General features: G+C 50.7%; 1 protein-coding gene across 2 annotated transcripts; it reads left to right on the forward strand.

Annotated features, from left to right (window-relative positions):
* Positions 1–1,531: 1,531 nt before the first annotated feature.
* On the forward strand, positions 1,532–25,837 carry TTF1 (transcription termination factor 1). Of its 2 annotated transcripts, XM_039229598.1 has the most exons (11): positions 1,532–1,652; positions 4,370–5,403; positions 6,876–7,102; positions 8,678–8,863; positions 10,048–10,126; positions 11,846–11,976; positions 14,613–14,847; positions 17,004–17,093; positions 18,384–18,449; positions 21,888–21,973; positions 23,115–25,837. In XM_039229598.1, exons 2-11 carry the CDS (start codon positions 4,388–4,390, stop codon positions 23,294–23,296), a joined length of 2,298 nt encoding a protein of 765 aa, XP_039085529.1. In that variant the 5' UTR covers positions 1,532–1,652; positions 4,370–4,387; the 3' UTR covers positions 23,297–25,837. The 2 variants fall into 2 exon arrangements, with proteins under 2 accessions (XP_039085529.1, XP_039085530.1); XM_039229599.1 differs by lacking the exons at positions 18,384–18,449; positions 21,888–21,973; positions 23,115–25,837 and having other exon boundaries at positions 14,613–14,840; positions 17,004–17,087.
* Positions 25,838–25,847: the final 10 nt, after the last annotated feature.

Consider the following 25,847-nt stretch of genomic DNA (forward strand, 5'->3'; position numbering starts at 1 on the left):
CTGGGAATCTGCATTAAAAAAAACAAAATCTCCTTCCTTCCTCTTGGACTTTTTTTAAATTTTGAAAAAAGAGCTTCTCAGTTTCAACTGAAAAGTTGAAAAGAGAGTACAGTGAAAACTCACATAGATTTCATCTAGATTCACCACACACAGACACACATTGCTGAATCATTTGGAAAATAACTGTTGTATCGTATTTGACCCTAAACACTTCAACATGTATCTGCTGCCAAAGAATGAGAACATTTTCATACATCACTACAATGTCATTATCATGTCCATGGATCTTAATATGATACAATAGTAGCACCTGTAGCCCTTGATGTCTATACCAAGTTGGGAATCAGCAGACTTGCACTTCAAGGCCTTACACACACCAACCGTGGGTAACACCAACCCTGCGTTTTCAGGGCAGACCAGGCAGACTTCCAACTGCCTGGGGCAGCCATTGGGTGGTGGTGTGTGTGTGTGTGTGTGTGTGTGTGTGTGTGTGTGTGTGTGTGGTGTGTGATGTGATGTGTACTCATGATTTCTCCAGGCTGCTTCGCTTCCAAACTTTCACAGAAATACAGGCTGTGCACTTTTAATCAAAACTGCTTGGCCGCTCAACAGCCAGGAAGTCACCTGGCAGGTGCACGGAGGGGCAGGATAGCACAGTCGTGCAGAGAACACAGGCTTGAATCCTGCTTGGGCCACAGAAGCCCCTTTGGACAAGTTACCACTTTTTTCATCCAGAGGGTGAGGCTGATAACACCTAATAAAGATAATCCTACAATGTCCACACAATGTTGTTATAGGATTCAGTGAAGAACTAGTTGCCAATATGGTTATGTTTACTGTTCAATAAGTCTAGACGTTTGCGTGCTGTATATACTGGACTCGAGTCAAAAGCTTTACTTTGAATCATAGGTCAAGTTTCATCAGGACGCAGTTGAAAGGGGAGGATTGGAATACATCTGCAAGGCTGCTCATAGCTTCGTCTAAGCTTAACCCAGCAGCCCCGGCCCACCTCTGACCTCCGCCGCCGCCACTCTGCCCTGCGTTCAGTCCGCCCCAGCCGCCCCGGCCACCTTCCAGTTCCCCCGGCGCGGGCGCGGGGCGTCTGCCCGCGCGTCCAGCCGGGGACCGTCTCCCGTTCAGATTCACGCTCGCCTCTTTAGTCTGCAGCCGAGCTCAGTTGTTACTCCGCAGAGAGCCTCCCCTTCCATCTAAAGGAGCCCTCGCTGTCCCCGTCACTCTCCGGCACAGTCCCCTGTTTTCTCTTTCTTGCAGAACAACCTGAAATTATCCGGGCTGATTTTTTGACATGTCCTCCTCAGGTGTGGGAACCCACCACCTAGTCCACTCCTGGACTAGAACCGAACTCCGCCCAAACTTGACCAAGTGGAACGCACGCGCGAGCCGAGAAGCCAGTCCGGACTTCCGTCCCCTCCCTCAGCTTTCACTCCATCTCCTCCCTCGCCCCCAGCCCCCCCCGCCCCCGCAACCTAGGAACGAAACCCTCAGTCAACTGCGCCTGCGCCAAGTCCCTGCGGCTGACGGTTGCCATGGCAGAGTGACGCCGAGGCGGGACAGGAAGTGACGCAAGACTACTTCCGCTTCCGCACCCGCAGCGCTTCCGGATGGGAAGAAAGGTGGCGGCACTGTGAGAGGTAGGCTGGAAGCGCTTTTCGGCTCTTCCGGGGTCTTTTTCACGCGCCTGTAGAGGTCGAGCGGCGGGTGGTGGTGTCTTCGCCTCGCTGAGGCAGCTTTAGGCCGGAGTCTCCGCGGGCGGGGTGGTGCCGGCTTGCGCCGCGGCCGCCCCAGGCCTGGCCCCGGGAGCCGAGCGCGAGTGGGTCTTGGGCCGGAGACCATGGAGCGTCGGACGCGAGGCCGGTGCCTCCCTCCTCAGCCCCGGAGCGCCCGCCGCAGAGCAGGGAGAGCAGGGTGTCTGTCGCACCCCCACAAAGCGACGGAAGAGCCCGGGACCAGGCTTGAGCACGTCCCGGCGGGGCGGGAAGCGGTGCGTTCCGAATCGGTGCGCAGAACAGACGCTTGTCCGGATGCGTCGAGCGCCGTGGAACCTTTGGGAGCAGACGGTCAGGAGTCCAGCCCTGGGGACGCCGAGAGTGTCACAGCGGCGCGAAGTACGGGAGGGCAGCTGCAGAGCGGGAGAGGAGGCCCGGTCAAGCTCTTAGAGGGGCCTTCTTGAGGAGGTGACTTTCAGACTTAGCCCAGTTCACGCGGAGAAAGGTAACTCGTAGGAAGGAGCATCAACAGCAGAAGTTGCTTTGAGAAAGTCCTTGAGAATGAAAAAGAACGTGTGTATTCCAGGAACGGAAAGCAGGGTGTCCCAAACCCAGAGAGAAATGATAGGTGGAGAATTAGACATGGACCAGGCTAGACCCTGAAGGGCCCGCTAGGTGTGTAAGGATTTGGGACTTGATCTTAGGGATCACAGGGGAACCAAAAAGCCTTGTTGGGGAGCATCTATGTAGTTGATATGTTGTGCTGAGTTCCAGGGACCAGAGGGAGAAGCTTAAGAGGTGTTTAAGACAAAGAAAGTGAAGAACATTGGGAGAGAGGAAGGAAAAAGAATATTTAAAGAAATGATCTGCTCCTCTGCTCATTGTTATTAAGAAGTCCCGTTGGGGCGCCTGGGTGGCTTAGTCGGTTAAGCGTCCGACTTTCGCTTAGGTCATGATCTCGCGGTTCGTGGGTTCGAGCCCCGCGTCGGGCTCTGTGCTGACTGCCAGCTCAGAGCCTGGAGCCTGTTTCAGAGTCTGTGACTCCCTCTCTCTCTGACCCTCCCCTGCTCACGCTGTCTCTCTCTCTCTCTCTCTCTCTCTCTCCTAGAAATAAATAAAAATATTAAAAAAAAAAAAAAGTCCTGAAAGATGGGCCAGGAAAGCGTCTATTGAATGTGGTGGTTTGGAGGCCCTGGGCACTCCTACTGGATCAGTCTCAGAGCAGGAGAGGGGGTGGAAGCTACTTAGAAGTGGTTCCAGAAGTGGATAGAAGGTGAGGAAATGGAGAGCATTTTCTGTCTGAAGTCGTGCTGTGAAGGGGAGGAAGGAGAATAGCCAATGGGACTTCGAGGTTAGAGGACCGTGTTTCTTGTGTGTGGGTGGGGGGGGGGAGTGTTTGTTTTAAGTTAGGAGAGGTTGAAGATTGTTGGGGTGTCGCCAGAAGGTAGCCATTGAGATCTAGGAGAAGGGTAGGGTCCCTAACTTCTCGTGGGTGGTGAAGACACTGAGAATTGTGTGGCTGGAGGAGGGAAGATGTGAAGGAACACATGGGTTTATACCCATAAGCCAGATTCCCCAGCATCTCCCCTTCAATAGAGGCAGTTAAGGGCTTTCATTAAGGTCTTTCTCCCTGTTGTCACCCAGAGATGTATGCATGGAAACTTTTTTTTCTTAAACTTTTTTAGCAGAGGAGACTCACGTTAAATAACAAATTAAATAATTGTTTGGTCTTGAAACTACATTTGGGCCGAGTGCTATCAAAGCTAAGTACAGTTTGCTATGAAAGTATATTTGGAATGCACCGAAACTAGGGGGTTAGGGAATGCTCTCTTTTTCCCCTCTTCCTCCTCCTTTGTAAGTATTTATACATGTCCATCCTTGAGTCATTTGTTTTTAAGCACAAATGAAAGCAAAGTACCTTTGTTCTGCTTCTTGCCTTTTACGTGAAAAGGCAAACATTCAAATCAGTGTAAATAAAGATACCACAAACACCCCCCCCTCGTCATTACCCCAATTAAGAAATAAAAGATGACAGATAAAAGAGAAACTGGCTCTGTTCTTGTCCCTAATCTCTGAATTTGCCAATTAGAATTTGCCGATCGCTACTATGTATCCATTCAGGAAAGATACATAATATTGTTTTGTAGGTTTTGAACTTAACAGACATAGTATCATACTGTATGTCTCTTTTTAACTATTTAAAGCTTTTTTGAAGTGATATTCAAACCAAATTCTGAAGGATGAAAGGAGGCAGGGAGGGTGAGCAAGCATTCCAGAAAGCGGGTACCGTATGCTGTAAGCCCATGAGCTAAGGAAAGGATTATGGAATGTTTGAGGAGCCCGAAAAAGACGTGTGGCTGGAGCATGGGGGTAAAAGATGAGGGTGGAGGGGAACACAGGCTTGTCACACTGGGCATTTTTGTTCTCTGTTAACTAATCTTCACTATATCCTAAAGGCAGTGGGACCAGACCGTAAATTAGAGCGAGCCTCCTGTGTGTTTCGGATAATCTAAAATTTACAGTCATGATTCCAGCCTTGTCATCTGTCGTATCATTTCCTTTTTCTGTGATTTTTAGTTTATTTTATTTTCTCCTAAGGCCAATTTTCACACGCTTTGCAAAAATAAACGATTGTTGTCAAGTTTCCCTACAGGAACAGAATGGAAGGAGGATCGAACAGACTGGAAATTCACACCCCAGTGTTTGACAAGAAGAAGAAAAAATACTCTGTATGTAAGGAAGGACATCTCAGGAGGTCCCCTGAAGGCTTTGGAGACTCCCCTCTGACAAGCAAACAGCGTCGCGCAGCCAAGAGCAAAAAGAGAAAGGCTTTCCAGCATTTTCCTTCTTCCCCTTTGCAAAACTCAGAAACTTGTGACGAGGCTGAAAAGGCCACGTCTGTACCCAAAAAGCATAAAAAGAGAAGGCAGAGGGCTTTGGGGGTCGATGAGGAAACAGGCGTGGCGTACGTGCTGGTGGATAAAGAAAACATCGAGAACACGCCAAAGAACTTCAGGAGGGACGTCGATGTGGTGTATGTGGACACAAACAAGGGACAAGAGCTGGAAGCAGACGAACCGCAGTCAGTTCCTAAGTCGCATGGAAATGAATCCAAAGAACCGCCTCGTAAAGTTAGGGAGAAAAAGAGTAGAAAACATCGGAAGACAATGGCACTCGGTGACGGTGTGCAGGGAAGCCCGTGTGCCAGCCTTGCTCTGCCCGAGGCGGAAGCACACGAGCCAGAAGCCCCGCTCTGTGTGCACCCAGAGGGCAAAATCGCACAGCTGCTGACATCCGCTGATAAAAAAAAGTCTAAGAAGAAAAAGAGGAAGAGAAGAATTTCAGATAACCAGGGACTCGAGACATCGCCCGGGCCGGAGGGTGTGGAGAAGGGTGTGGAGAACGCGCACTCTGAAGGATCTGGAGGGTTCGGTGAGGTCGGGACTGCAGAGGGCAGGCAGGACGCCAGCAGCGTAAAGAAAAGGTCTAAGAAAAGGAAGCGAAGGTCTTCTGTTGAAAGCCCTGTGACTCCTGGTGGTGAGTTTTCAGTGCCCGCCGCCAGCTTGGAGGACACGCGCTTTGATGCCCTGGAAGATAGTGGCACCTCAGTTGAAGAAAGTGTGAAACCCAGGCCACAGGAGGAGAAAACCCAGGCCTGGTTGGAAGAGGTGCAGAGGTAACCGGGGAATGTGGTGTCTTTCAATGTGTGTGTCCTCTGTGTGACCTCTGTGAGTCCTGCCGGTGACCTCCTTCTCCAGCGCCTTCGTAGTAAATGGCAGAAATGATGAAGAGGTAGACCGTCAGATGTACAGAATAGTGCGTACGTGTAACCCAGTAACGTGGCCGGAAGCTTCTTCGTGTGTAAAGTAAGGCAGCTAGATTTTCGCTAGGAGCTCTTCCAGCCCTAAAATTCTAGAAATAAGTTTACAAAGGCATTTTAAGAACTCCAGATGACCCTCGTCTATATGCATCTAGATAGACAGAAGGATTACATAACTTAAAATTTTTACAGAGCAGGAAAATCTTTGAATTAGGGTTCTCCTTAATAAAAGAAACGTGGATGTCATCATTTATGTAATTATCATGTAGTATACCATCTGATGTAATAAATACAGCGATTTCTTTTTAAAGACATGAAGAACTTTTTTTTTTTAATGTTTATTTTTGAGAGAGGGAGAGACAGAGTGTGAGGGGGGGAGCTGGAGAGAGAGGAAGACCTAGAATCCGAAGCAGGCTCCAGGCTCTGAGCTGTCAGCACAGAGCCCATTGCGGGGCTCAGACTTGTGAACCGCGAGATAGTGACCTGAGCCGAAGTTGGACACTTACTGGACCGAGCCGCCCAGGCGCACCTAATACAGCAGTTTTTTAAAACGGTTTTATCTCAGTTCCTAGGACTTGGGATAGAACTTTCTTTTTAACTCAGTGATTTTTTTTTTTACATTTGTTAGGTTGTCCTGACCTAAAATAGTTTCACAAAGAAGTTCACTAGGAGAGGGAGCCACTTCAGGTGGTATCGATATTAGTGGCCCTATCACATGCTCTCATCTGGGTTATTTTCAGAACAGCCTTGTTCAAGGACTGTGGTTTTGAACTTGTACTGGGCTGTGGGCCTTCTGAAAGTTGCTGACCCTTTGCTTAAATACCTATCATTTTTTTTAAGTTTATTTATTTTGAAAAAGAGCGACCACATGAATGGAGGAGGGGCGGGGGTGGGGGAGAGACAGAATCCCTAGCAGGCTCCACGCTGTCATCATCAAATTTATCATCAAATTTAAATCACTGGAAGGGTTGGGGAGAGGTGTTGAGTATCCCTTGGGGTAGACAGAGGGCATAGCCATCTTCTTCTTTGGGAAGTTGGTATCTAAAACAAACCAAAAAAAAAAAAAAAAAGTTGAGAAATAGTGATAAAAGAAATAACGAACGCCTGCTGGAAATTAGGCTTCGGGCAGCACGTTTACCTTCTAGGCAGCCTAAAATCACATCAGAGAGTCCAGACGTCACAGACTGAATCAGCTCCCACATCCGTCCTTGCTTTTAACACCGGCCTAGTCTGAAGTGAGGGTCATTTTAAGCATTTGAAAGCCACGATGGTGGGGGGAGGGGGGGCAAGCGATATGCTAATGTGAGTCCGTCTGATTTTCCCCACAGGCTAGAACCTGCAAATGAAGAAGAAGGCAATCTGGAATTGGCTAAAGATTCCGAAACAAGGTGTTTATCTGAAGATTCGAGAGACGGGGGTGACTCGGATGTGGATTTGGACTCTGCCGTGAAGCAGCTCCAGGAGTTCATCCCCGACATCAAGGAAAGGGCCGCCACCACCATCAAGCGGATGTACCGGGACGACTTGGACCGGTTCAAGGAATTTAAAGCCCAGGGTGAGCTGGTGGGACTTGAATCGTTTGTTGAGCTTTGCTGTATAAGGAGCCCCTGACTCTGTTCTGGAAAACGACGCCGTTTTCTAGATTCACCAGGAGCACCTTCTGGCTGCCTTCAGCTTCGCCTCCTTCCAGAATTGTCTGAGCCATGAGCTTAGCGAAACGAAGGGCCCTGGGTCTCCTCTGCCCAACTTCCGGTGGGCAGGCGGGGAGGGACCGTGGCAGGTTGGGGCTGGGGGAGCCCGCGGGCCAGCTAGGTCCCGGAAGACGAGGAGGAGGTGAAGGGGCTGGACGCCTGGGGAGGACCCAAGAGTAAAAGACCATGAGGACGGTGGCTGTTGTCAGCTTCGATGAGGCGTAGCTTCCTTCCCCGCGACCCTGAGTTGAGGGGAAGCCGAGCGTCACACAGGACCCGGCGTGGTCTCCTTCTTGATTTCACTGTGTTACCAGAACTTCCCGGGACAGTTACGGAATTGAAGAGGAGGCCACGAAGGGAAGGCTGTGTGCATCAGAGAAGCAATACTCACTGGGCTGTGAGGGGCCTAGTAGACTGGTCGCCGCGAGAAGTAAAAAGCGGAGCCTTAGCCTCACGGACTTAATCCTGTCGAAGAGATTAGTTTTTTAAAAAGTAGACAAATTAACGAAGAAAACTATGTTTCCAGCAGTATCTGTAGAACGCTCCCATTCCTTTTGTGTATTTTGTGTCGAGATTTTTAGGAGTATGTATTTTATAAAAGACATTCTTGAAGTAAGTCTAAGGAGAGAAAGCTGTACTATATACAAGGCCGTCAGTATATAATAAAACGTAACTGCCTTGAGTTACAAAGAGGAATAGAATGTACAGTTCGATGTTGACTTTGCTGCCCCCCCCACATATGTGCTCAGAGAATGTATGTGAATATTTGTGTGGGCCAGTTCATCGCACTGCCTTGCAGGGGGCAGGGGTGGTGTGGAGTAGAAGGGGGACTTCTTAAAAAATATTTTTATTAAATATCAACTTTTTTTTTAAATGTTTATTCATTTTCGAGAAGTAGAGAGAGAGTGTGAGCGGAGAAGGTGCAGAGAGGAGGGAGACACAGAACCCGAAGCAGGCGCCAGGCTCCATGCTGACAGCCTGGCAGCAGCGAGCCTGATGTGAGGCTCGAACCCACTAGCTAGGAGATCATGATCTGAGCTGAAGTAGGACGCTCAACCGACCGAACCACCGAGGCGCCCCGGGGGGTGGGGGGAGACCTTTTAAATGTTTACCTCCATACTGCTTGAACTTTTAATGAAGACATGTACCTTTTTAATATAAAAAATGACTATTTTCCAAAGAGATTGATGAACTGGGAAAGGTCACTCTGGACGGGGATGACCAGGATGGACTTTGGGAGAAGAGTGGCTAAAATTGCAGGGAAGCCGACGGCTGCAGCGGGGGATGGGGGAGCCAATGTCAAGTGCACAGCTGGGGCTGCTTCCGGCAACGGGGGAGTTGGTGGGCTGCCGTATTCTAACTGCTGATGACCGAGCGGTGGGTTTGCTTTTTCCTTCGTCATTGAAAACACATACTTTCTCTCCCCACCCAAATCCCAGGTGTCGCGATTAGATTTGGCAAGTTTTCCGTAAAGGAAAATAAGCAGTTAGAGAAAAATGTGCAAGAATTTCTAGCCCTGACCGGAATTGAGAATGCGGACAAGCTGCTATACACGGACAGATACCCAGAGGAGAAATCCGTGATCACCGACCTAAAAAGAAAATACGCCTTTAGATTGCACATTGGTAAGCGTCCAGCTGTTTACCTCCTGACCTTCCCGAGCCTTCCCACCTTAGACGGAAGAGGCGCGGTAGGCGTTAGCCCAGTTCCTGCCCCACCCCTGCTGCTGCCGTTCTGTATTTTCATCGCCGGCCTGTCCTTTTGGGGGTTTGGAACGTGCGTTCATGTCCCCCAAGCATAGTGCTTTTCCAGATTATAGAAGGTGACCTGATGTATTTATAGCTTTCCTGCTGGGCAAGATGTATGGTGCTGGCGGCCGCCCCCGTGCTTTAATAGGTGCTGTGCTGCACAGAGCTCACCCCTAGGTGCACCAGGGTCTCCTGACTTTCCCGAGTACAGCCTCGCGTGTGCTTTGTCGCCAGGACCCTCTTCTAGCGGGGGTTTTTGGAAACTGACACAAAGTCATGAAGCAACAGGGTTGGACGGAAAAAAAGTCCATAAATTCATTAATTATTTTTTTATCATTAATGTCTACGTATTTTTGAGACAGAGCGTGAGCCGGGGAGGGGCAGAGAGATAGGGAGACACAGGATCGGAAGCAGGCTCCAGGCTCCGAGCTGTCAGCACAGAACCCGACGCGGGGCTCGAACTCACAGACCGTGAGATCATGACCTGAGCCGAGGTCGGATACTTAACCCAACTGAGCCGCCCAGGTGCCCTCCACCCCCAAAAATCCATGAATTGAAAGAGGATGACTTCTCAGGCATTCTCTGGCGTGGGCGGGGGCAGCAGGGTAGCGAGCCCCCGTTGAGGGGGTTTTTGGTCCTCAGAGTGAGGAAACAAAGCCCGCTCGTTAAGAAAGGCCTCCCGTTAATCGTCTGAAGAACTGTTGGCATGTGTCCTGCCCTGTGCCAGGATGTGTTAGCATCCTTTCCTCTTAATTGAGAACTTGTTGAGATTACTCCAGTTTATAAAGAACTTTTCCCTTGAACGCGGCACACCGGAGGCTGGAGGAGCCGCGACGTCCTAAGCTTGTCGCTTTCAAAGCTCTGCAAGGAAGCTGGTGATGCCGTGTACCTGCTCTTCGGGCCGCCTCTCTGCGGGATGTGTGAAATCCCAGCCTTAACATGGGGTCCGGATCAGAGGGCAGGGGGAGGGGCTGTGCTGGTTTTTCCTTTTACAATTGTGACTCCAGTTCTGGCCCGGCCCTGTGTGCCCCTCTGACTGCCTGCCTCTCTTCTGACTTTAGGGAAGGGCATTGCCCGGCCCTGGAAACTTGTTTACTATCGAGCAAAGAAGATGTTTGACGTCAACAATTACAAAGGCAGGTAAGAAGCAGCCTTAACAGCTCGAGACACAGCATTTCTCTGGTGCTTGCTGACAGTATAGCTCAGAACGAGAGATCATATATGTGGTATTATATATAATTCACAGCAGATCAGAGGTAAAAAAAAAAAAAAAAAATGAGGATTTTGTGTGAAGCCAGACTGTATCTGCTGTCAAGTATATGTCTTCAAAGCCCATTTCAGTTCCTGTCTGTTTAGTAAATGTTTGTGGTCTTTCCTCATTTATTTATTTATTTATTTATTTATTTATTTATTTGAGAGAGAGAGAGAGGAGAGAAGGAGGAACAGAGAGGGAGGGAGACACAGAATCCGAAGCAGGCTCCAGGCTCTAGGCTCTGAGCTCTCAACACAGAATCCAACATGAGGCTCGAACCCACTAACCATGAGATCATGACCTGAGCCCAAGTCAGACGCTTAACTGACTGAGCCCCCCAGGTACCCCAGTCTTCCCCTTTCTAAATCCCTGGCTTTTTCTCTATACTTTGTTCAGCACTCAGCGCACCGCTCCCCTCTTCATGTGACTCACGAAGGTTCCTTTGTTCTCTGCTAGTGTATAAGCCGCCTGTGTCCCCAAACGTTCCTCCTCAGTGCGACGTTCCCGTCAGCACTCGGGCCGGTCCTGGGGGTTTTCAGTGAGCGTGTGAGGGTGGGGCAGACGCTGACAGGAGGTCCCGTGAGAGCCTTTGGGCAGCGACAGTGCACAGGGCTTCCTGTGCGGTAGGCACGCTCTCCTCTGTCCCCGTGTGAAATGCCCGAGTGTATTTTGTTCCCGGCACTCCAGATACGCCCGGCGTGGAGCAGCTGCGGGTAAGGGCTCTGCCCGGGACAGAGGGATGCGCAGGAAGGCGTTAGGCTCTGAGGGCCCCGGGTGACAACCAGCGGCTCGTCGACTTGACCTCACTCCGGGAGGCACATTTAGTAAATCTGGCAGCATCGTTTGGGTCCAGGTGGCCGCACGACTTGAAACCAAGATCTACGTATTATCTGAACCCCAAACCCTGACATGACCTTGGTTTCTTTTTAAAAAATTCTGACAGAAAGAAGTAAACCCTAAGCAGAGGAAAAGGTTGCCCGCAGACTAAAATCCGTCCTCCCCTTTCCCCAAGCCCCGGGGCTCGACGTCGGAGGACAGAACTTGAAGGATATTCACTAAAGAGGACATTTTCAGCAGGACGTGAAAGAAAGCTTTTAGTAAATGAACACTGGCAGCCGCGGTGACAGTTTTCTGTCTGTGACATCAGCGTGGGAATGAAAGTTTTAGCCTAACACAAAGTCTGTAGTTCAATAAGAAAGTTCATACAGTCGTTTGTACCACAATTTGTGTGGTAACGATTTGCTCTTAGAATTTTTTTTCTTTTCTTTTTTTTCTTTCTTAAAAATCTATGTATTTATTTTGAGAGGGGGAGAGAGAGAGGGTGTGCACTTGCACGCAAACGGGAAAGGGAGAGAGACAGAATCCTGAAAATACAGTTTGGTGGGATACCTGGGTGGGTCAGTCTATTAAGTGTTGGACATCAGCTCAGGTCAGGATCTCACAGTTGGTGAGTTCGAGCCCCACATCAGGCTCCCTGCTCTCAGTGCAGAGCCTGCTTCGAATCCTCTGTCTCTAAGAAGAAATAAACATCTAAAAAAAAGAAAGAATATACAGTTTTTAATCTCGTGCTAAATTCAGAATTGAAACACGTTCTTCCCCCCTCTCAGGTACAGCAAAGGAGATACGGAGAAGTTAAAGATCTACCAATCCCTGCACGGGAACGACTGGAAGAAGATTGGCGATTTGGTGGCTCGAAGTAGCCTCTCCGTTGCGCTCAAGTTCTCCCAGATCAGCAGCCGTAAGTCAGCAGTCGCTGCTGCCCTGCCCCGCGAGCAGATGTGCCCCCGCAGCCCCAGTGCGGGCCTCCTCACAGGCCTGTCCCATGAGGTTCACTGCTGAAGCCGTTCCCCCGTACCGAGTCATTTCATTTCCTCACGTGCGGTGTGAAACCATGCAGCCTTTATTCACACGACTGATTTTTAAAAAAAGTTTTTTAATGTTTTTTTTGGTTTGTGTGTGTGTGTGTGTGTGTGTGTGTGTGTGTGTGTGTTTGAGAGAGAGAGCATGAGAAAAGAGCATGGGAGGGGCAGAGAGAGGAGACACATAACCCAAAGCAGGTTCCAGGCTCCAGGCTGTCAGCACAGAGCCCAACGCGGGGCTCAAACTCAGAAATCTTGAGATCATGACCTGAGCCAAAGTCGGATGCTTAACCCAGGCGCCCCTCACCCGACTGATTCCGCCACACCTGGGTTCGACTGATTCCGCCACACCTGGGTTCGGTAGCTTCCAGCACGATTCTACCCACCGGCCTGGCCGAGACCCCCGGAGGCTGGGGCGTGGGAGAGCCGGGGCAGAGGAGGGCCCCTCCCCCAGAGGGCAGGGGAGGTGGCTGGGAGGCAGGGGTGTGGTTCAGTCAGCCTGTTGGGTAGGGACTTTTCCAAAACCTCCTGTCTCTTTTTCTTCTATTTCATCAAAACTTTCTTGGTTATATTCTTTTTGCTTTGTTTTGTTTTTTGAAATTTTTTTTAAAAATGTGTATTCATATTTGAGAGACAGAGAGTAATCAGGGGAGGAGCAGAGAGAGAGGGAGACACAGAATCTGAAACAGGCTCCAGGCTCTGAGCTACTGTCAGCACAGAGCCCGACGTGGGGCTCGAACCCACAAACTGCGAGATCATGACCTGAGCCAAAGTCGGGCGCTTTGCCGACTGAGCCACCCAGGTGCCCCCTATTCTTTACATTACAAAATCCCCACTTGCTCTAAGGAGGCAGCCCTCAGGCAGTGTCGTGGTGAGCACCAGGGGCTGGTACCTGTGGCCCTGGGGTGGCTGGGAGCCATGGCTTCTGTCCCCCCACATCCAGCCGTGGAGCCATGCAGAGCCTCGGTGTGGCCAGCTCTCCTGGGTTTGGGAGTGCATGAAGTCTAGGTAGCTCTTCTTTTCCTTGAACTGTCTTGATTTTTTAAAAAATTTTTTAGTGTTTTTATTTATTTTTGAGAGACAGAGTGCGTGGGTGAGGGTACAGAGAGGGAGACACAGAATCTGAAACAGGCTTCAGGCTCCGAGCTGTCAGCACAGAGCCCGATGCAGGGCTGGAACTCAACGAACCACGAGATCGTGACCTGAACCGAAGCCGGAGGCTTCACTGACTGAGCCACCCAGGCGCCCCAGAACTATGTTGGTTCTTAAATATTCATCCAAATTGTTGAGAAAAAGGTAACATCACTCTGTGGGCCAAACCAAAGAGCTTTGTAGGCGGGTGATTTGAGGCCTCTTCCTTAGCCTGACCAAGACCGTCTAGACGAGGCAGGTGAACCGCAGATGGTTTGGTGCCCTGCGCAGATGATGGCTTCAGGTCCGGGTGCCTTTACCACCGCGTCCTGTGGGACCGCTGGGGCTCAGTTTCCTGCTGGGAGCCCGTGGGGAAAGTTACAGAGGCAGCATAGGAGCCATTCACTGGTTTGGTTCCCATTCAGTGTTTGAGAGCCTCAGTTTCACACGGGAGCTGCTATTCTCAGAAGCAAGAATCAAAACCACACGTTGCTTTAAGAAAAGACTGTTCTATTCTGACATTACACAGACTCTGTGGAGACACCAGGCTGGCTCGGTCAACTTAGCATCAACTTGATTGTGGCCCAGGTCATGATCCCAAGGTCGTGGGGCTGAAGGCCGCTTGGGATTCTCCCTCTTTCTGTCTCTCTCTCTCACTCGTGCACTCTCTTTCTCGAAAGTAAAAAATAATAATTAAGATTTCGGGGGGCGCCTGGGTGGCTCAGTCGGTTGAGCGTCCGACTTCGGCTCAGGTCATGATCTCACGGTTCGTGGGTTCGAGCCCCACGTTGGGCTCTGTGCTGACAGCTCAGAGCCTGGAGCCTGTCTTTGGATCCTGTGTTTCCCTCTGTCTCTGACCCTCCCATGCTCATGCTGTCTCTCTCTTTCAAAAATAAATAAAACATTAAAAAAAAATTTTTTTTAATAGAAAAAGAATCTTGGCCACTGTAGTGGTTTCACGTTAATTTGCACGTAGCTGTGCTTGATAGTGTTACATTCGTGTAATTGAGATGTTGCCTACTGTCTTGTGAAAAGTCTTGATGTATCTTTTTTTTTTTAAGGGCTTTATTTTTTAGAGCGCTTTGGGTTCACAGTAAAATCAGAAGGTACACAGATTTCCCGTATGTCCCCTACCCCCACACACCCACAGCCTCGCCCATTATCAGCGGCCCCCACCAGAGTGGTGCCCTGGTTACAGGCCGTGAACCCACACCCACACGTCCTAATCCCCCAGTGGATATCAGGGCTCACCCTTGGTGGCGTATCTGCTGTGGGTCTGGACAGACGTGTGATGACACCTATCCATCATCACCAGTTTGTGTGTAATGTCGTGTATGAAGATAAGCAGATGAGCAACCGTGAGGCCATCCTTTTGTGTCTGTAGCAAGAAACCACGGTCCATGGAGTAAGACGGAAACCCAGAAACTAATCAAGGCTGTCGAAGAAGTGATTCTAAAGAAAATGTCTCCCCACGAGATAAAAGAGGTGGATTCTAAACTCCAGGAGAACCCAGAAGGCTGCCTGGCTGTTGTCAGGGAAAATCTGTACAAGGGCATATCTTGGGTCGAAGTAGAAGCCAAAGTAGAAACCAGAAATTGGATGCAGTGTAAAAGTAAGTGGTAAGTTTTAAGGCTTCTTAAATGAATTTCAACAAGATATCCCCCTCCCTCCCTCTCTGCCTCCTGCTCGCTCGTGCGCTCGCTCTCTCTCTCTCTCTCTCTCTCTCTCGTACTCACAGCCACACGCCACACACATCAGTGGAGTGGGTAGGTGGATGAGGACAGTGAGAAGACCACGTAACCAGTGCAGAAAGCCTTCCGCGTCAAGAACGAGCATCCCCACTCTGCTGTTCCGGCCACTTCAGTATCAGGATCTGATCTACGTTAGCACTTAACTAACCTTGATGTACAGCGATGAGCAGGAAAGGGCGAAGCGAGTCTAGTTCAGCGGCTCCTCTGCCCTCACGAAAGCGAGGACTTCAGACACACTCGTCACATGGGAGCATTCCCGGCCCTGACCTCGCTGCCCCTTCCTTGCCTGATGTGGCTCTTCCGAGCCCTGGAGGGGACTCTGAGCTGGGCGTCCAGCTGCTCCGGGACCTCTTGGAGCGGTGGCCTGCAGCTCATGGCCCACGTGCCTCACATGCGCAGTCGGCCTCTGTGTCAGCTCAAAGCGAGACCAGCAGGCGTATTTTATACTAAAAGCAGACTCCTTGGTTAAGCCATTCGTTGTTATGTCGTAGGATTCTCTTTATTTTCCTAGACGACTACACTCAGGGACCTCCGAAGAACACGTTTCGAAGGAGCCAGAGCCCTTACGGGCCCTGTGTTTTAGAGTAAAACAAGGAGTGTCTCATAAGCCTGGGTTGGAGGATGATCGATCAGGGTTTAAAAAGGCGGGCGCCGCAGACCGGCTGTGCTTCAGCGTCAGGGTAATTAGGGTAACGCGCAAGATTGCTCCTGTAGGAGAAAAGCAGGAAATTCGAAACCGCAACATAGATTTCCTCCCTATAATGCTGACGTGACCTCAGATGATGCATGTCAGAGGAACGCGGCTGCTGCGAGTAAGAGCAACAGTGTCACTCGCCTGGGGGTCGTGTGTCCCCCTCATCCACAAGGGAGCAGCTAGCGGTCTGCCGCATTGTGACAAATCTTGCTATTTGAGATGAGTACTGAAAAAACATTTTTAGCTGGATTGTTGCTCCCTCTGGTTTTTTTTAAATGTTTATTTTTGAGGGGCGCCTGGGTGGCTCGGTCGGTGAAGCATCTGACTTCGGCTCAGGTCATGATCTCATAGTTTGTGAGTTCGAGCCCCGCATCGGGCTCTGTGCTGACAGCTCGGAGCCTGGAGCCTGCTTACGATTCTGTGTCTCCCCCTCTCTCTGCCCCTCCCATGCTTATGCTCTGTCTCTCAATAATAAATGTTTTTTAAAAATGTTTATTTTTGAGAGAGAGAGAGAATCCCAAGCAGGCCCCACAGCGTCAGTGCAGGACATGAACCGTGAGCTCGTGACCTGAGCCGGAATTGAATCAAACGCCCTAGGTTGCCCCTCTCTTTAGGCGCTCCGGGCACGCTTCCCTTCAGCCATTAGCTTTGGGCCTTAGAGGAGCCACCGCATCATTTACTAAACTTTCTTGGTGTTCTTACAGCTGGTGACGGTAACACCAGCAATGTCCCCCAGTTTTATAAACAATCAAAACTGAATTGAGTTTGCAGTCTCCGTTAGCACCTGCTGATGGGCTCAGATTCTCTTCTCCTGTTTGTAGCTTATGCTAGGGAAATTTCAGAGCACACACAAATTTAGAACTCTCGTATCCCTCATCCAATTTCAATAACCACCAACTTCCTGCCATTTTCTGTATCGTTTCCCACTTCAAAAAAAAAAAAGGCATATTTGCGAAGGTGGAAAACGTTAGCAGCAATGAGCTACACAGCTCACAAGGTGGGTCTCCATCAGGCTGATGTAGTGGAGAAAAGTGCAGGAAATTGCAGTGGAAACTTTAGCCCAGGACGTGCAGTATATTCTTCCTTTTTTTTTTTTTTTAATATATTTTTTATTTTATTTTTGAGAGAGAGACAGAGTGCAACTGGGGAGGGGCAGAGAAAGAGAGAGACACACACAGAATCCGAAGCAGCCTCCAGGTTCTGAGCTGTCAGCACAGAGCCCAATGCAGGGCTTGAACCCACGAATCATGAGATCATGACGTGAGCCGAAGTCGGATGCTTAACCGACTGAGCCACCCAGGCGCCCCTATTCTTCCTTCTTTTAACGCAGGACGGAAATTCTAACGAAGAGAATGACGAATGGTCGGGAGGTGTACCGTGGAGTGAACGCCCTGCAGGCCAAAATCAACCTTATCGAAAGGTACAGGAATAGGAAGTGACGCTATCCTAACTGTTTTTCTCTCTGACCAGAGAGCAGTCGTGCAGCAGCAGAAGTCTGCAGCGAGATTGCTAGGTCTTTCCGCACCTCCTACGTGTATGACCTTGGGAGCTTTCCCTGCCCTTCCAGGGCTTGGCTTGTGATGGTGATAGTTCCTGCCCCGTGGTGTTATTGGGAGGAGAAGTGACGTAATGCACGTTAAGCGAACGATGCATTCGATAAAAGGGGATGTTCTGGTCTTTGAAAGGTTTCGTGTGGCCAGAAATTATTTGTGTCTGTCAGAAAGCGGAGGTAACTGGTTCAGGCCGCCCTCCAGCTCGCCTCAGTGGGTGAGCGTGTTGCCTGGTCTTGGTCTTGGTCTTTGGTCTTTTGGCTCCTGGACCACGCAGACTCCGCCCTGCCCCGGCCTGGTTTACAGACCCTTCGAGGCTAGCGGGCTCTGCTCATGTCGAACGGGTAACAGCGAAGAGCGGAAGAGACCTCAGATTCGGGGCGCCCCACGCGGCCGCATCCTTCCCGCTCTGTGCCCCGAGCCCTGCATGCCGCTCTCCGTGCCAGCCTGGCCGGTGGCGCCTTCGCCTCTCTTCTCCTACCAGAGGCAGCGCCTGGACCAGCAGACCCAAGGAGGCCATCTCGTAGGCAGGCCTGGCCACTCCGTTGTGAAACCTTGACCCAGTTGCTCGGGCCCTCAGCCCCCTTCGTCCTCCGTAGAGCAGAGGTGATCCCTCCCACCGGCCTCAGCACGATGTGACGGTCTTCACACAGTCCTGTCACGTGGGAGCACACGCGTGCCCTTACCCGTGCGTCCACACTGCGGTTTGCCGTGAGAGATGCGAGGGGCCCAGGAGGAGGAGAGATGGCTTTTCCTGTCAGTCTCCAGCTCACTAAATGGCCTCGGGCTAACCTCAGGCTAGCGTGCCACCCTCGCGGGCCTGCGCACGAACAGGGACCAACAAGCTAGTCCCCTCGAGCTTTTTTTTTCTGCCTTTTTTTCCTTTTGCTGTTTGCCTATTTTTGAGAGAGAGAGAGAGAGAGCATGAGCAGGGGAGGGGCGGAGAGAGAGGGAGACACAGAATCTGCAGCAGGCTCCAGGCTCCGAGCTGTCAGCACAGAGCCCGACACGGGGTCGAACCCACCAACTGCGAGATCATGACCTGAGCCGAGGTCGGACGCTTAACTGACTCAGCCCACCCAGGCGCCCCCGAGTTGTCGTGTTTGGGAGTCCGTGCTAATATGTGCTTGACAACCTAATGTTTATTTTTTTTCTCCCAGATTGTATGAAATAAATGTGGAAGATGCCAATGAAATAGACTGGGAAGATCTTGCTAGTACCATCGGGTAAGACCATTTCTTTCATCTTAAGCTAATTGAAAGGGTAGAGATGACGTCATTAGCACCCATTCAGGAGGTGTGATTGTACCACGCTCACGGGGATCGGGAACCTCCACGCTGGGTGCCGCGGGCCAGCTACGCCCTCCCTCCCCGCCCCTCCCCGCCACCCCCCGCCGAAGACACGAGAGAGTGGTGAATGAAACGTGTGCAGAGCCTCTTACGAGCCTCTAACAAGTTAAACGATTCAATGGACATCCCACAAACCCTTTGCCCCAAATCCTGCATTCTTAACCGTTTGCCCTGTCACCCATCCACCCTTTCCTGTTCCCGCTCCTTTTTGCAAGGGAATGAAGTAGTTCCTTTAAGCACTTGAGGGTTGGTGGTGGGCAGTGTGGCCTCCAAGAGAACTTCATCCTGCGTCATCATGGCGCACTTCTCACACCCAGGTAATTCGACGCTGATACGGTACCATGCCCTAAAACCGGTCATGCTCAGTTCCTCCCACTAATAACAGGCCGGCAACGGCCTTCATAGCATTTCCCCCCGATTTACGATCTGGTCCAGACTCGCAGGGTGCATTTCACCATTTCATCTCCTTAGTGTCTTTCCATCAGTAAAGCTCTTCTGCCCTTGGCTTTGAGGACGTTACCAGCGGGGGCGAGGATGGGCTGGTGGTTTGTAGAAGGCCCCACAGTTAGAGGTCCTCTGGCGTGCCCCGGGCCCTTGCGGCCAGGCGCTGTGTTGGAGGCGGGAGCATGTCGTAGGCGATGCTGCGTCTTCATCTTCACGTCACATCCTGAAGAGCAGGGTGCTCGTCTTGATGCTTTGGCTCTGGCGGCCTTTGCCAGGTTTCCCCACCATAGAAAAGTACCGGTTTATCTCTTGGGGATACAAAGGGGCTGCAGGAGGTATTTTGAGACCGTGTGAAGGGCCTGTTCCTCTTTACGCTGACCTCAGTAGTTTCGGTGGGTGTTATTTGCATCTTTCACCTGCGGGGTGAGGTTTAACTTTCCTATGTTTATCTTTATTTTTAAATATTTGTATTTATTTTAGAGAGAGTGCACATGAGAGGGGGGGTGGAGGGAGACACAGAATCAGAAGCAGGTTCCAGGCTCTAAGCTGTCAGCACAGAGCCCGACGTGGGGCTCGAACCCACGAACCGTGAAATCATGACCTGAGCCAAAGTTGGACGCTTCACCGACTGAGCCTCTCAGGCATCCCCCAGACTTTCCTGTGTTCGTAAGCTGCCTCCATTTGCCTTTGCTTTGAGCTTTTATTACCTATCAACCGTACATTTTGAGTCCCTTTGTGCTACTGAAGGCAGAGGCCACCATTCCGATATCTGAATTTACTGCTTGCACAGTGGGGGAGCCAGTCTGCAGAGCACAGTCCCTGTAAGTAGAGCAGATGGTTACAAGTTGGGGTCCAGGAATAGGTCTCTCCGAAGTAGGGGCGTTCGGGGTTGTGTGGCCTTTAGTTTCAGAAGGGTGGGCGGTGGGGGCGGAGCTGCCGCCTGGCGGATTCTCAGAAGCGTGACGCTGTTCTTGATCCACGAGGAAGGGTTGAAACCGGTTCTGGCACCTACGTGTCCCTCGGGATTGTCGATAGAGGACAAGGAAGCATCAGGTTGGGTATTTTAACTTGGAGAATGGGAGCGTGTCCTGACAGACGCCGCCAGGGGTCACAGACACCCTCGTGGTGTTCCCCAGCCCTCCCTCTCCCAGTGCACCTGGGGCTGGGCCACCCACTGTCCCTGAGAGAGGCGGGCGTCAGGTGCTCTGACGGAGGGGACCTGGCTCCGGACCCGCCGGCCACCCTTCTGAGAAGCACTCACGGCCGCAAAACACCCCGGTTTCTGAAAAATTTGACTTTGCCTATAAATTTTTGTGTATTGTATGATGTCACCTCAGGTCACGATTTTCTCACATTAAAATGGGCGTTGAGTGGTTTTAAGTAAAATTATGTGTTTAAGAAACGAATCGTTCTAGTTAAGGTGAATAAACGTCAAAGCCGTAAAATAGAAACTGTGGCATCAAGCCAGATGCCGTTTGAAATAGTACGTACGTTCTCCAGGCTTTAGCAGTTAAAACCATTTATTCTTCTTAAAAGAAGCAATCTAGAAGTTCAGTCTCTCCAGAGTCTTAAAGCCTCCTTTGTGAACTATTGAGGCAGGATGGAAAGAAAGTGTGTCCCCTGTTGAGAGCTAATGTCTACTTCATTTGAAAACACCCAGATCCGTTACTGTGACTTTTCCGAGCCCGAGGCTGGGTCCGCGGAATGTCCTGCGGGCGCCCAGCACTGTAGGGGGAGGGCGGCGTGGGGCCTTAGAATGTGGGCTTCGCGGTCAGACTGCCCTGGCCTTGGGTCCTGGTCCTCATTTGTTAGCTGTCCTTGGAAATGCTGTTCCTTAACTTGTTCTGAGCCTCGGTTTTCTCATCCACAAAATGGTTTAATAGGACCGTAGGGAGGACCAGGGTGGTGGTGCCTGGGGGGCTTGGGGAGCCCAGTGCTTAGCGACACTAATTCAGCTACTAGATTAGCTTCTGACTGAAACAAATAAGTCTGGCTGTTCTTGTCTAAGAAAAAGTGTCCAGGAAGTAAAGTTAATGATTTTCACTTCATTATTTTTTTAAAATTTATTTATTTTGAGAGAGAGAACGAGAGCGTGCAGGTGCTGGATGGGGAGCCTGCTTAAGATTCTCTCAGGGCACCTGGGGGCCTCAGTCGGTTAAGCGTCTGACTTCAGCTTAGGTCATGATCTCATGGTTTGTGGGTTCGAGCCCCACGTCAGGCTCCGTGCTGACAGCTCAGAGTCTGGAGCCTGTTTTCCGATTCTGTGACTCCCTCTCTCTCTGACCCTCCCCTGCTCACGCTGTCTCTACCTCTCTCTCAAAAATAAATAAAACATTAAAAAAAAAAAAACACTGTGGGGTTCGGAGTCAGACCACCTGGTTGAAGTCCCAGCTCTATCCCCTTAGTAGCTGTAAGATCTTGGGCAACTTCCTGTGCCTCAGTTTCCCCATTTCCAGAATGAGGCACAGACCACTCCTCATAGAGTGGCCGGGCAGATGGTTTGTTGGTAGATGGGAAGCTCTTTGCGCGGGGCCCAGTACGAGGTGAGCGTCAGCACATGTTAGCTGGTGTTATGCTTTGTGTTTCCTGACTAGTGACTGAAATTCTTGTCATTTAAACAACATCCATCCTGTGCTATCAACTTTCTTCCTTTTGTGTGTGTTTTTTGTGTGTTCTCTTCAACCAGATGAACGACACCTTCTCATATATGTCGTGTTTTTATCACACGTTTATAGACATGATGGTTTCGTGTTCAGGATTAAGAACGTTACTTATGTCTGCAGATTCTACTGACTCTGTACTTTGTACATAGAAGGGAAGTGACCAGTTTTTAAACTGATGCTTTTTTTTTTTGTCTTTTCCTTTCTAAAGTGATGTGCCGCCATCCTACGTGCAAAGCAAATTTTATAAGCTGAAAGCTACCTGTGTTCCCTTTTGGCAGAAGAAGACTTTTCCAGGTCAGTATTCCCAGTACTGTGTTCGAATTGTTAAGAACCCAGCAGATGGTAGCACGTGCTGATCATGTGACCCCGGGCACGTGACTTAACTTCTGGGAGCCTCAGTTTATTCGTTTGTCAAATGGTAAAAATTATCAAATCCTAACCCCCACCTGATAGCACTTTCAAAAGTACTAAATGATGGGATGCCTGGGGGTTCAGTCGGTGAAGCGTCCGACTTCAGCTCGGGTCATGATCTCGCAGTTTGTGGGTCCGAGCTCCATGTCGGGCTCTGTGCTGACAGCTAGCTCAGAGCCTGGAGCCTGCTTCAGATTGTGGGTCTCCTTCTCTCTGCCCTTCCCCCACTTGTGCTCAGTCTGTTTCTCTCTCTCAAAAATAAACAAATGTAAAAAAACATTTTTTTAACAAAAGTATGAAATGAGATAATAGATGAATTGTGGTCACCAGGGTGCTCAGAGCTTAGCAAACACTCAATAGCCGTGAGCGCTTCTGGGTCCCCATCACGTGCTCCCACGCACACGTGACACGTACTTGTGTGTGCATATCACATGGCGTGTGCACACACAGTTCCAGAAAAAACACAAGGTGCTGAGTTCCTTCCGTGCGGCCATTCGTGAGTGGTTTAGGTGTGAACTCGGGCCATCAGAGTCCTGTGGGGACTTGGTAAAAACACATACCAGGGCCTCATCCCACACACACTGAATCCCAACCTCCGGGCTGGGTCTGGAGGCTAGATTTTTCTCGAACAAGCTTACAGTGGTCTACCTCGAGTGGTCTGCCCAGCACCCACGTTCTGGAGCCACGGGTTCGGGTGATGCCGCGCCGTGGAGTGTATAGTGAATAACTTCTTGCGGTCAGCAGACACTGCGGCCTGGTTTCGAATCCTGGCTTCATTCACCCCTACAAACCCCGTGAACATTGGCCAAGATCCATAATGTCTTCATGCCTTGGCTTCCTCACTTGAAGAATGGGCTGACGGTAGTGCCCACCTTGTAGGATTTTGAGGGGGCCGGTTTGGCGAATCTCAGTAAACCGGTTAGGACAGGACCATGAGCGCTACCTGCATCCGTGCCCCCTCCCCTTTGACCTTGGCCGGGAGGCTGTGTACACAGAATTTCAAAATTCAATTTCTTTTCTTTAGAGATCATAGACTACCTTTACGAGACCAGTCTGCCTCTGCTTAAGGAAAAGTTAGAGAAGAAGATGGAGAAGAAAGGTGCTGAAATCCAGACTCCCGCGACGCCCAGGCCCGTCTTCCTGCTCAGAGACATCTTCTACTGTGACGACAACAGTGAGGGGGAAGATGGGGAGGGGCAGAGTTAAGGGGAAAGACTCTCCAGCTTTGGCTGCGTTTCCTTGCATGGGGCAGAGAAGCTATTTTCAGGATTGATGGTTAGTAGAGAAGGGGTCACGGCCACAGGAAGGGGAAGGGAAAGACAATGATACCTTGTGTGCTGGAACGTTCGAAAGCGATTCGCACGTCCATGCTCTAGCGCGTCGGAGCGTGCAAAGAAAGAGGCGCGTAGGAGTTGATATAATTCTTCTGCACCGTTGAAAATCATCACAACGAACGGTTCTTATAAAACAGTCTCCCGAGTTCCTCTCATGGCAGCAGAGGGTGGAGGTCCGTCCCGTGAGCGTTTCCTGGTGTGGATTTCAACGTATGCACGCTCCGCAAAACGGGGGACGCGACCAGGTTCAGTTCACGTGCCTACCGGTTTGCTTTCTGTCTTCCCATGGTGGTTCTGTGTTCTCAGCGTACGCGAGTGTTAGGTGAGCACTAACGGGGGTGTGGATCCGCTGGCCTCCCAGACTGGCTTCGCTTTGCACGCGCCTGCCTTCGTCAGCGGGCTTCCTCTCCCTGAGTGAGTCAAGTGCTCCAGGGTGCGTATCTGCTCACAAGATGTGTTCTCAGAGCCACTGAATTCACCTGGTGTCTGATTGGAAAAAAACAAGAACAGAAACCCAGCAGACTTTTCCACCGCTTCCAGAAGATCTGACTCTGTTAGGTTTACGGAGAGATGCTGTGTGCGTCTAAGGCACAGCTCACGCCTCACGGGAGTTCAAGGATGCTTTAAGTGTTGGGCTGTTCCGTCCGCCAGGAAAGCAAAACCACTCTAGGCAGTTCAAACAGAGAAGGATTCAACCTAGGGACTTAGGTCAGCACGTCGTTAAACAGGATCGAAGGAGCGAACGGGGGGAAGGCGGGATTCCCGAGCAGCGGGTAACTGCGGAGAGGCGGCTGCAGCCCCGCGGGCCCCCAGCGGGCCCCGTCCCCGTCCCGCTCCTGCAGCTCCGGGTTGTCTCTTGCCGCTGCCCCAGCGGGACCCTTGTCTCCTGGGAACAGGGCGGCTGCTGCCTGGCTCCGGCCTGCTGGCCTCTCCCGAGTGCCCCCCCACCCCGCCCCCAGGGCAGCCCCTCTCCCGACCCTGCCTCCAGGCTTCCAGCCACGCCCATGCCAGGGAGGACATAGGAAAGCGTGGGTGAACAGCGTCCGTGTGGTGACATCGTCTGTGCCGAGCCGGAACCGCACTGTCTCCAGAGCGTCCCCTCCCATGTCCTCTATGTGACGTCACAAGTGTGCTGTCGGTTAATTCATCCACAAAGCTAGACGTTTCCCACCACCGCCGGACTTGGAGAAGGAAGAATACAGGGACTAGCGTGGGAGTCCAGTCACCAGCATATCCCCAGCACCTTTCCCAGCGTGGTGCATAAGGGACACTCGTAAATGTGCAGCAAACGCATGACTAGTCCCCTTGAGCAACCCATTGTCACAGCATTGTCCCTGTGTCCCCTCCTGCCCGGCAGACATGCCCATCTCCACGCTGACGGGAATACACGGTCCTTCCAGAGAACAGGTGGAAAGACCTCAGAGCCTTAAGAATGTATGTGATGTAAGATGCAGCCATTTCACTTCTAGAAATCAGAGGACTGGTGCCTCGCAATGGCATCTTTGTAATTTGAAAAACAAAAAAATGTAAATGTTCCTTGATGGGAACTTGTTACTGCATATTCCTAGAATGGGATAGTATCCAGTAATTTGAAATGAACATGATCGATTGGGTTACCGTAAAAAGAGGTAAAGAGAATTAAAACATTTCAGAAGAGTATATATTTTCAGTTTTGTAAAAGTGAAAAAAAAAATTGTGTGTACATGGATGCATTAAAACATGGGAGAAATCAAACCCCAAGTTTTGTGAGCAGTTTTCTTGGGACAGTGGGACTGTGGATTTACAGGTTGGAACTCTCAATTTGCAAGTGCTAGAAAGTGGACCGGGTAAATCTACGGATTCCGGGAGCCCTCAAGCCCGAAAGAAAGGCCAGAGGCGACCATTCGACTCAAGAACTGGTCTGGCCACTCGGAGTCCCCAGAGATGGGGTTTCCTACGGAGTCTCTGCTCTCCCCCCACCAGCGCCTACTTCTCTTCGGTGCACACACGGCGGCCCCTTCACCTCCCACCCGTGCCCGCAGACGTGATCCTCATCCAGAGAAAGGAAAACAGACCTCTTCCTATTGCTCTTAAGTCCTAGGCTTTGTTCCTGGTGCCTGAGTTAGAGCTTGGGCCCGACTCTTGACACATTGCCGGAACCGAGGAGGTAGGATGGTATTCAGTGCAAGCTCCCCTCTGGAGCTAGGGTTTAGCCGTGTGTGCCCTGAGTGGCTGAGAGGTAGGTATCCCAGTGCAAAGAATCAGTGTCCTGTGAGCAAAGAGGGAAAACAGACTCCGAGGAAGCAGCCCACTACTGTGTGTTCACGGTGACTAATTGCCTGGGCTATGGGTTTTACAATAACCTTTGGTACTTTTTGTACAATTTCTATTTAAAAAAAATTTTTAACATTTTTTATTGTTGAGAGACAGAGAAAGACAGAGCA

This window comes from Hyaena hyaena, unplaced genomic scaffold (genome assembly GCF_003009895.1).
Source record: "Hyaena hyaena isolate Hyena2069 unplaced genomic scaffold, ASM300989v1 scaffold_38, whole genome shotgun sequence".
NCBI classification, from domain to species: Eukaryota; Metazoa; Chordata; class Mammalia; order Carnivora; family Hyaenidae; genus Hyaena; species Hyaena hyaena.

What these genes read in the sequence shown, in the direction of transcription:
- TTF1 (XM_039229598.1), top strand. Translation starts at nt 4,388, where the DNA reads ATGGAAGGAGGATCGAACAGACTGGAAATTCACACCCCAGTGTTTGAC. An exon ending in GTTCTCCCAGATCAGCAGCC is followed by an intron (nt 11,977 to 14,612) that starts GTAAGTCAGCAG and finishes TTGTGTCTGTAG; the next exon opens with CAAGAAACCACGGTCCATGG. An exon ending in GATCTTGCTAGTACCATCGG is followed by an intron (nt 18,450 to 21,887) that starts GTAAGACCATTT and finishes TCCTTTCTAAAG; the next exon opens with TGATGTGCCGCCATCCTACG.